The 10,544-nt window shown below is 34.8% G+C and overlaps 1 protein-coding gene across 1 annotated transcript; it reads right to left on the bottom strand.

Moving 5' to 3' along the window:
- Positions 1–244: 244 nt before the first annotated feature.
- On the bottom strand, positions 245–9,737 carry arcn1b (archain 1b). Its single transcript, XM_016268477.1, has 10 exons — positions 9,542–9,737; positions 8,181–8,444; positions 7,916–8,095; positions 7,597–7,799; positions 7,353–7,517; positions 4,349–4,514; positions 3,549–3,696; positions 3,328–3,436; positions 1,503–1,707; positions 245–1,412 (listed from the first exon to the last, which is right to left on the bottom strand). Exons 1-10 carry the CDS (start codon positions 9,542–9,544, stop codon positions 1,323–1,325), a joined length of 1,533 nt encoding a protein of 510 aa, XP_016123963.1. The 5' UTR covers positions 9,545–9,737; the 3' UTR covers positions 245–1,322.
- Between the last annotated feature and the right edge of the window lie 807 nt (positions 9,738–10,544).

Raw genomic sequence — 10,544 nt, 5'->3', positions numbered from 1 at the left:
TTCTTACAGCAAAACAATGACTACAATCAGCCACTTAAACACAGCACTACTCAACAAGCCACACGATTTGAGGCACTGATTTATGATTTGATGGCACGATTTATGCTGATGTCTTTAATGCATTGGGTTAGGGATTTAAAATAACCCCTAACGCTAGCCTGCATCACTAATACACATATCACGCTGCTACAATACTCAAAATCCTAGGCAAAACCACATATTAAGGCAGGAAGAGCCCATAAAATACACTTTAATTAAATCTGACTTTATTATTGATTAAAGGTATTCATAAGTATATTACAGCAGAATGGAATGTCGTAACCCTCCCCTTGGCTTTCCATAATCACCTTTGAGTGTGCGCTGATAAATGTATTTGTTAACATTAAGGAAATACAAAAAAAAAAAAATCCATTCTTAATAACATCTGGGAAGCCAGAGAGAATATATTTCCTGTTTAGCCAAATAAATGCAGCAATGAATAAAAAGAAAGAAAAAACAACAACATTTAAACAGATTATGTGTAATATTACTTACAAAACAGAGAATGAAAAATCCTCCTGTTTAGATTATTACGCAAACAAATGATTACATAAATATAACTGCACCAAAAGAGGGGGGGGGGACTAAAAGGCAAATAGCATTTGTGCTTTTTTTTTTATGTAGACAATGATATTCATATTCACTAACAGCTAAACAGCAGAGGTGTCATTATAAAGAGATGAAAAATTATGAGTCTGAATTTGGACTGCACATTTAATGCAGTGTCAGTTCTTATTGCACAAGCACAGCTGATTTATTCATCACCCACACATTCATTTGGTACTACAATATTAGGTCTGTTTCCATATTAGAAACCAGCATTTATTCTTTGATGATTAGAAATAAAACCAAATTGCTAATGAGCCGATGCGGATCATGTGGTTTGAAAAAAGGTCAATTAGGTTGCAACTCCAAACAAAATCCTTGCAACAATTATTACGTTTTCGATTTGAATCTCTCTCTTTGAAGGGTCAGGAGGGTTCATACAGGCTTATAACGCATCTGCTGTAGGATGACACTGATCTTCCCTTGATGTCTACAGGTGCAGTGCTTTATTTTACTCTTTTGTCTTTTCTGTCAGGTGTTGCCGACTGCACTTAGTACTTGAGCAGCTGAAGGTCCAGTTTATATAAAGGTCGATTATTTTCCTTTAAGACAAACAGAAACACAGAAGCATTGCAGCCCATGTCAGAGAATGTTTTGAGTGCTCTGTTGATGTACAGCGTGCTCTCTGATCCGTTAAGCTGGCTGGCAGGTTAAAACGATCTTCCACCAGGAAACATTTACAGGATCTCATACTTATCCACAACAAATGACGTCTCGGAGGAGAATCTGACTGGACTGCCTCCTTCTATGTATGTCACCTTGGCCACCTGTGGAAACAATGGATATAAAGTAATTTCCTTTCTCACTAGGGCTCAATTTTGTTGTTTTGTTTATTTGTGAAATTTTTCATAACTTGCCTGAATGTCACAAAAGTTTCGCTTGGAGACAAAAGAAACATGGACTGGGAAGAAGTCATTAGGTTTGCCATCTATACTGAACTCCAGGCTGCCACTCTTGTTTTTCTCATCGATGACAGGAAGTGACCATTCCAGGATGTTTTTCCTGCTGTCATGGCTATACTGCCCATCCAGATCACCGACCACAGGCGCACCAACACCTGACCTACATGATCACAGAAGACAGAGGTTGTTTATGGATTTTGAGGTTTATGAGTATTTCGCTAATTGAAAACTATACTTAAAAAAAAATTATTATACATAGAGTTCAAATAAATGCAAAATATATATATATATTATTTTCTTTTTTAACTTTTATTTTAATTTCTTTGTATTTATTTAAATTATATGTATAATAATGTTTAAAATGTATTATATATAAACAGTATATTAGGGATGCACGCTATTGGGTTTTTGCCGATATGCCGATATTTTTCAACTTTTTTTGGCCAATAGCCGATGCCAATATATTTCCTTTTGTATGAGCCCATCCAGATCACCGACCACAGGCGCACCAACACCTGACCTACATGATCACAGAAGACAGAGGTTGTTTATGGATTTTGAGGTTTATGAGTATTTCGCTAATTGAAAACTATACTTAAAAAAAAATGATTATACATAGAGTTCAAATAAATGCAAAATATATATATATTATTTTCTTTTTTTACTTTTATTTTAATTTCTTTGTATTTATTTAAATTATATGTATAATAATGTTTAAAATGTATTATATATAAACAGTATATTAGGGATGCACGCTATTGGGTTTTTGCCGATATGCCGATATTTTTCAACTTTTTTTGGCCAATAGCCGATGCCGATATATTTCCTTTTGTATGAAAACAACACCAAGTCTCTCCTGTGTGGAAATTATAAGCAAATTATTTTTAATTTTGGTTAATTTTTAACAAGAACTTATTTGTTAGAATTAAACAATAATGAAGTTATTTTATAATGACTTTGCTTTATAATGCAATGCTTTGAAAATAACTATAAATAAACTATACATCAATCGCTGCATTTTTTTTCCAGAAAGATGCAGTCGTAACCTTAACATTTTATTTTAAGATTTAACATTTGTAGATAGTCTAAAGCAAGAGTATATTTTAAGAAAATATTTTAGAGCTCATAATTTGTTTAAAAAAATATAACATATTACACATTAATGAATAAATCACTATAGGCTATATAAGATTATTTAATTTACAAGTGTCATGTTTCTGATTTTTTTTAATTCATGTAAGCTATAGCTTCTGACCTTTAAATCAAAACATACTCATGATTTTATGACATCAATTACGGCTTTATTTAATAAGAAACAGTCAATGTTATTTGTGTATTTTACTTTCATTTTATTAAAAGTAGGCCAACAGTGCCCCCTACGGAATTAAAACTCCTTACCAAACGAGCATTAGGACCCAGGGGAGGCTGCTGCCATTGCACGTGCTATTACTGTTTACTCTATCACACACCAAATGCTCATTTTGTACATGCATTCTCAGTTTAAATGCAGCTATCCAAAACAGTGAATCTAATCATCATTCAGGCAAAACTTTGCTTCAAAAATGAGTCTCACTGCTAATCATATATAATCGCTAGCACACCCTGAGCACATGTCAGTTAAAGTATTCCTCTTATCGGCAAGACATATCGGCATAATTTTGCATATAGGGCCTATGCCGATATGTACATTTAAAGCCATTATCGGCCAATTCTGATATCGGTCCGATAATATCGTGCACATACATATATATCTGATCTAGATCTCTGAATAAGCACTTACGGCAGAGGGATAGTAATGACAACATCATTGAGTTCAAGCCCCTCGTCCTGAAGCTCATACTCAATGTTGACGTCACAGCCACTTCCACTTTCTGATGGCCAACAGTTAACTGAGAGCACAAAAGGTACATGCATGATTGAAATGTTTGTGAAAGTGCAGTTCTACTAAATCCTCGAGTTCTATAACTTTACTAATTAACAGTTAAGTAAGTCAAGACTCACTGGTTAAAGGAATGAGGGACTCATCTGTGCTCTGTAACCTCCATTTCAGAACCCCCAAATCACTGTTGAGAGGAAAGGACTTGTCCTGGTTTTTCAGAACGATCAGGGACTCGTTGGTGAACAGCTTTTTATCAACATGAGGATGAGTCTGAAGAATAAATAAAACAATGTGAGTCACATGGCCAAGACAAAAGATTTTTGAAGTTCTGAATTAGTGTTGCTTTCGTCAACGAAAATTATGACTAAATATCGTCGTCAACGAACCTTTATCACGTGACGAATACGAGACGAGACGCAACGTAAATACTGGTCATGTGACGATGACTATAATTAAATGTATAATGCAATATTGTTGACGAATAAAAACTAGACATTTACAAAATAAAAACTATGCTAAAATGTCTCTTCATTTTCGTTGACCAAAACGAGACGAAACGAAATGTTATAACGTTATTTTGTCTCGTTTAGTCGCGTTATTGTTATTATTATTTTGCAGTATTTCTGTTTCCTGTGTCTCACTTCAGGGGCTGCATCAGGTCGTACTGCGCAGACGCAGGCGACATCACTTCCTCAAGCCCCACTCGCGGCATTTAGAGTGACTAAAACTAATAAAAACTAAAATGACAGCTTCACACAAAGACTAGACTAAAACTAAAATTAAAACAGGCCGCCAAAAACAACACTAGTCTGAAGGTCACTGAGTGTGCAGTGTTCTTTTCTATAAATATCAGACTGTCAACAACTTTCCCTTCAAAATATATACTGAGATCCTGACATGCTGTGTTGTGTCTCACACACACCTGTAGTTGGGCTCCTTTCTTGTCATTGTTGTTGATGAGTATGGAAATGCGGCCATTTTTTTCATCTGTGACTTTCAAAGTGATCATGCCCAGAACCTCCATGTTCTGCAGCCCACCATCCCGACCACAGGTCAGAGATATCTTCTCCTCCACCCTCAAATGTACACTGGGAAACAGAGTTCATAAGCTATTAACAATTGGCATAATCAGAAAATAATATCATTATTATATGAAAATACAATACCGTTTACACAATACAAAAGCTTGTGGTCAATAGGATTTTTTAAATATTTTTGAAAGTTTCTGCTAACCAAGGCTGCATTTGCTTAAACTTACAGTAAAAACAATAATATTGTGAAATATTAATATTTAAAATAACCTTTTTCTATTAGAATATATTTTAAATAGTGCTGACAAACGATTAATCGCATCCAAAATGTAAATGTTTGTTTACATAATATATAGTATCATCTGTGACTTTCAAAGTGATCATGCCCAGAACCTCCATGTTCTGCAGCCCACCATCCCGACCACAGGTCAGAGATATCTTCTCCTCCACCCTCAAATGTACACTGGGAAACAGAGTTCATAAGCTATTAACAATTGGCATAATCAGAAAATAATATCATTATAATATGAAAATACAATACCGTTTACACAATACAAAAGCTTGTGGTCAATAGGATTTTTTTAATATTTTTGAAAGTTTCTGCTAACCAAGGCTGCATTTGCTTAAACTTACAGTAAAAACAATAATATTGTGAAATATTAATATTTAAAATAACCTTTTTCTATTAGAATATATTTTAAATAGTGCTGACAAACGATTAATCGCATCCAAAATGTAAATGTTTGTTTACATAATATATAGTACACACACACATATAATGTAAACAAACTTTTATTTTGGAAGCGATTAATCGTGATAATTCGTTTGACAGCACTAATTTTAAAATGTGATTTATTCCTGTGATACAAAGCTGAATTTCAGCAGCCATTACTCTAGTATTTATTGTCACATGATCCTTCAGAAATCATTCTAATATGATGATTTGGTTCTCGAGAAAGATCTCTTAAAATTATGAACACTGTAAAAGAGTTTTTTTTTTTTGTGTGTGAAAAAAATAGTATTTTGTGGAAACCGTGATACATTATTTTTTTCAGGATTCTCAGGATAAAAGTTTTTTTTAACATATATTTTACTGTCACTTTTCATCAATTGAATTCATCCTTGCTGAATAATATTTCTCTCAAAAAATGAAAAAGAAAAAAAAAAAAAAACCTGACAAACTAAGTGTAAGCAGGGCTGTACGTTAACCTTTTGTGCACATAGCACTGGTGCTACAGAGGTTGAAAATATTGTAGCACAGGCCAAAAAGTTGTAGCACAAGTATAAAACATCTGTTATCATATCTGAAAACAAACACAAGTAATGGAGTTCATCACTTAAACAAACATTGATGTTCCAAAGAGCACAAAAAATACAAACCATCACAAAAATTATTTTAAAATAGGGCTGCACGATAAATCGCATGTGATATTTAACACGCATTTTGTCAGTAAAGCCGGTTCTGTAATCAGCCATAAATCTCCATCACGTGCGGGCTTTCACATGGAGAAGCATTTACTACACAGAGCCATTGTTCACTGACAAGCTGCGCAAAACCACGATCATATTTTGCGCAGCTTGTCAGTGAACAGCGGCTCTGTATAGTTAATGCTGCTCAACGTGAAAGCCCGCAGGTGATGGAGATTTACCGCTGAATACAGAACGGCTTTACTGAAAAGACACGCATTAAATATCGCAATGCGATTTATCGTGCAGCCCTATTTTAAACAAAACAATCTGTTATGTACATACTACATTTTTCTTAATTTGCTAAAAATGGAAGAGTGCAGAAACATAACACCTCCTACACCTCAACAAAACATAAAATAAAAAAAAGAATGGCAGACATTTAGGCCAAAGTGGGTGAAGATAGAAATCCTTGTCATTATTTTATCTTTGTAATGGACCCTTTTCACAAAACTGTGATAACGCGTTTTAACGGTCATCAGCATCATTTCTTTCAAATTTTCATTTTTTTTTAATGTATGTACATTTATAACACTATATTTTGTATAATATTACCTTTGCATCAAATTACAAAAAACGAATTAACGCTAATGCAAGGGTGTTTCTAATACTGCATCTATGGGAGAGATGGTAAATTTGAAATCGTTTTCTCTTCTGACTATCATTATCAGTCTCTCGCTCTCTTTTTTTTATTTTTTGAAAGTCATGAAAACATTATCGTGGAGTTTTTACTTTTGCTATTTGAGCAAATGGGAATGCAAAAAAAAAAAAAAAAAAAAAAAAAAAAAAAAACATTTGTGTTAGTCTCCCATTCACCACTATAGATTTACCCATGATCTATGATGACTTCCGCTGCTGAGAAACCCGGAAATGTGAAAAGGGTCTATTAAAAAAATAAGACCGTTTGGTAACCCACATTCTTCAAAATATCTTATTTTGTGATCAGCACAAGAAAGAAATTAATACAGGTTTGGGACAATGTGAGTGAGCAAATAATGACAGAAATGTAATTTTTGGGTGAACTATTCCTTTAATGACAAGCAGCAGCATGTTTAGTAGCTACAGTCCCTTTAAGAGCTGCACGCATCAGTTTATCTCTCACCTGTTTTACTTTCATTTTAGACATAACCAACTGTTTAAATGTAAACCTTTGTGTTTTTGACAGTATTAGATGCTAAATCAATCAGACGCGAAAAACAACAGTAATCAGGTGCTGTTTGACAGGCTCTGTGCGAGCGCTTCAGGTGTATGCGTTCAGAAAAACCGCATGTCAGAACAGCTTGTGAATTAAATGTTTAAGCAGATGCAAATAATGTACTTTTGTGATTGTGCATGACTGGCAGCCCTGTGTAAGTAACTTTGGTAGTGTAGGTAACAGTATAGAGAGTAAAATGTGCCAGATACTGAAATAAAATGAGTAAGTGATACCTCTCTATATTCACTGGAGGCTGAAGGACTTTAGATGCCTCTGATGCCTTCCTTCCTGCACTGGATATGATGATATTTTCTCCTTCTGACTTTAGTTTGTCCACAAAGTTATCAACCTCTTTTCCTTTGACACCCAGCTTCAGTGCTTTACTGGACCCACTTGGCCTACAGGAAGAACAGGGCAGATTAACTTCTGTATGCTTATGTATTTAGATATATCATAGACCACAGTTACTGCTCATACCTGACAGAAGCAGGAGTCACTTTGGGCTTCTCTGGCTCTATTGTATCAGTGATGATGGTGGCTGATGTGACGCTGCTCATTCCTGAACTTCCAAAACCTCCGAAGCCTGGCGATTTCTTTCCGGCACGTTCAGCATCTTGTCTTGCTCGCTGCAGCTCTTTAGCCTTGCGTTTCATCTCAGCCTTTGCTTCTCTTTCTTGGGTCTGTTACAGTGGAAAATTGAGAAAAACTGAGAAAATTAAGAGTTGGTTCAATACAAACTTAAAGCAGAGAGTAATTTAGCTCTGGATATTTCATTAAACTTAAGAGAATATCGGACCTCTCTGACAGCCCTGAAGACCTTCTCTTCATGCGAGTCCATCTCAGTAAAAGTGCGAATCTGTGCCAGGTTAACGTTCTCCCGGTAGCCCAGAGCTACAATCTCATCAAATGCAAATATGATATCAAAACAGTGCTCTGAGATCTCGCTTTCCTCCAGCACTCTGCAATATTCAGGGATCTGGAAGAAACACAGAAATCAATCACTTAATTCAAGACACATCCAAGAAAGGCAATAATTGGAATAATAAAAAAGTAAGTTTTACCACTCGGGAGAAAAGTCTTAGTGTCTCCAAGTCCTCCAGAATGTTGCTGTTCTTTGTAGTGATCAGAACCATGTAGAGTTTCTCCAGGGGCTGGTAGACATAGCGCACACTCTCCGTTTCCACAAAAGTGTGCTGCTTTCCTGTATTCATCAGTTTGGGAAAGGCAGCCAGAAGACCCTCGACACGGGTTCGCGTCATCTCTACGAACTGTCGTGACACTATGGCTTTTCCTGCCTTAGTGCACACCGCCGCTGCCAAGAGCACCTGCAAAGATTTAAGTGACGTTAAAAACCTAATCAGATGAAGCACAATTAAAGACTATCTATCTATTATTTCAAAACTGACTATCAAGTTACATTACTAGTGCAAATAATAAAATAATACAAATGGACCATCAAAAGGTCATTTAAGACGAAGTGTGCAAATTTCGGACTTGTAAGTTAAGCTCAATGAGGCAATATAAATGCAAATTAAAGTATAATATATTGTTACTGTTAACTAAAACTATTATTATTTTTGTTGTTAATTTAAAATAAAGCTGAAATAAAATAATATCAAAAGTTTATTTTGTAGAAGTTGTTTTGGCATTTAAAAGAAATAAAATCATTACTAAAATTAATAAAACTGAAATTTAAATACATTTCAGCTAAACAGAAATATTTAAGAAAAATTACAAAACTAAATTACTAAAACTTAAACTAAAATTAAAATGAAAACTGAAAATATTCAAATAAATATTAACTCAAAATATAAATAATATAATAGTATTAAAAAAATACTAAGAGAATGAAGTTTTGTTTTTAGCAAAAACATGGGCTAAAACAAAGACAAAAAAAATCACTTAGATTTGCATAAATAATATTATACAGAAATGCTATGTTATGTTCTAATGGATTTTTTATTTATTTATAAAACCAGAATTAAATGTTTAGCTATACAGGCTTCATGATCTACAGGTCATTAATATTCCTGTCAACATCTGAATTGTCAAAGTCAGTTAGCTACAACCTGTTATCTGTATAGGCATTCAATATTAAAAAAAAAGACAAAATAAAAAGCAATGCACTATATCAACGTTTTGTCATATAGACAATGATTCGTTACTTACTTTAACTGTAATTATCCTAGTCACAATATAATTAGCTAGCTAGCCTTTAGCTGGCTAGCTGTATCATATATCAAAGACTATCTAACAACGTTTGTTTACTTTTATAATGTTATTTTATAACAAAACCAGATGGGATAGACACTGTATAGTAACTGACACTAGAAATGAAAAGAGTTTTACACAGTAGGAGTTATGAGCTATAACGCTAGCTGCTAGCTCCATCCTGCTAAACACACAAAACAAACAATCATACCATTTCTGATCCGTTTCAGACGAGGATCCGTCAGTGGACTCAGTCACGGACACTGTCTGTCCAGCTGTTTCTACAACACAAAATGTCAGAGAGGTGACTTATGCTCTGTTTTAACAGTAGCATATAGCTTGAGTCGTAATATTGAAGAAACAGAGCCACGTCTTCAGAGTCCAACCGGAACAAGTTGCGCCGTGTCAGAAACAGAAGAGAGCTGATGCAGGAGAGACGGCGACATCTACCGGCCGAGAACAGCTACTGCGCGTGCGAACAATACACTTCGCTGGGTCAAAGCAACCCAACCGCTGGGTCAAAACAACCCAACCGCTGGGTCAAAGCAACCCAACCGCTGGGTCAAAACAACCCAATAGCTGGGTCAAAGCAACCCAACCGCTGGGTCAAAACAACCCAACCGCTGGGTCAAAGCAACCCAACCGCTGGGTCAAAACAACCCAATAGCTGGGTTTGTCCCTTTTTAACCCAGCGCTGAGTTATATTTAATCCAGCATTTTTTTAGAGTGTAGATTCTCTGCTAGAGAAAGAAGAATTTATTTATTTAGAATGTTTTTTGATTTTTTAAGTTAAACAAAGAAAAGTAAAAAGAGGTATTTTGATACAATTTGATACATATTTTTAAACCATTAAAAAAAAAATAAGACTTTAAATATAAAGGGTTTAAAATCTTAAATCAAAATATTTATCTTTTGAGTTTTAACGTTCTATTGAAAGGCTAAATGGATGTGGTTTATATTGCAACTGCTACAAATAATCTGACGGCCACAGAAGACCAGATGTTCTTCCCTGAGAGGGTAATGAAGAAGTGGAAACAACCATTTATTTTTAGATTTTGTTTTTAATGCTGAAAGCAGCTACTGCAACAGTCACGCTTACTTGTTAGTTGTAACATGTCACTTTAAGAGGTATGGAAAATAAAATATTAAAAGCATATTGGGAAAGACTGGAATGAATTATTTCAATAACTACACCCCTGCCATCAGCAATCCAA

This window comes from Sinocyclocheilus grahami, unplaced genomic scaffold (assembly GCF_001515645.1).
Source record: "Sinocyclocheilus grahami isolate Dianchi unplaced genomic scaffold, SAMN03320097.WGS_v1.1 scaffold46.1, whole genome shotgun sequence".
Lineage (NCBI taxonomy): Eukaryota > Metazoa > Chordata > Actinopteri > Cypriniformes > Cyprinidae > Sinocyclocheilus > Sinocyclocheilus grahami.
The sequence above is the reverse complement of the archived record's forward strand: the minus strand, read 5'-3'. Positions and strand labels throughout refer to the sequence as shown.

Excerpts from the sequence above, each read along its gene's own strand:
- arcn1b (XM_016268477.1), bottom strand. Across the intron at positions 4,515-7,352 it reads CCTCCAGTGAATATAGAGAG|TGTACATTTGAGGGTGGAGG; the intron begins GTATCACTTACT and ends TCTGTTTCCCAG. Across the intron at positions 3,437-3,548 it reads GTCCCTCATTCCTTTAACCA|TTAACTGTTGGCCATCAGAA; the intron begins GTGAGTCTTGAC and ends TTGTGCTCTCAG.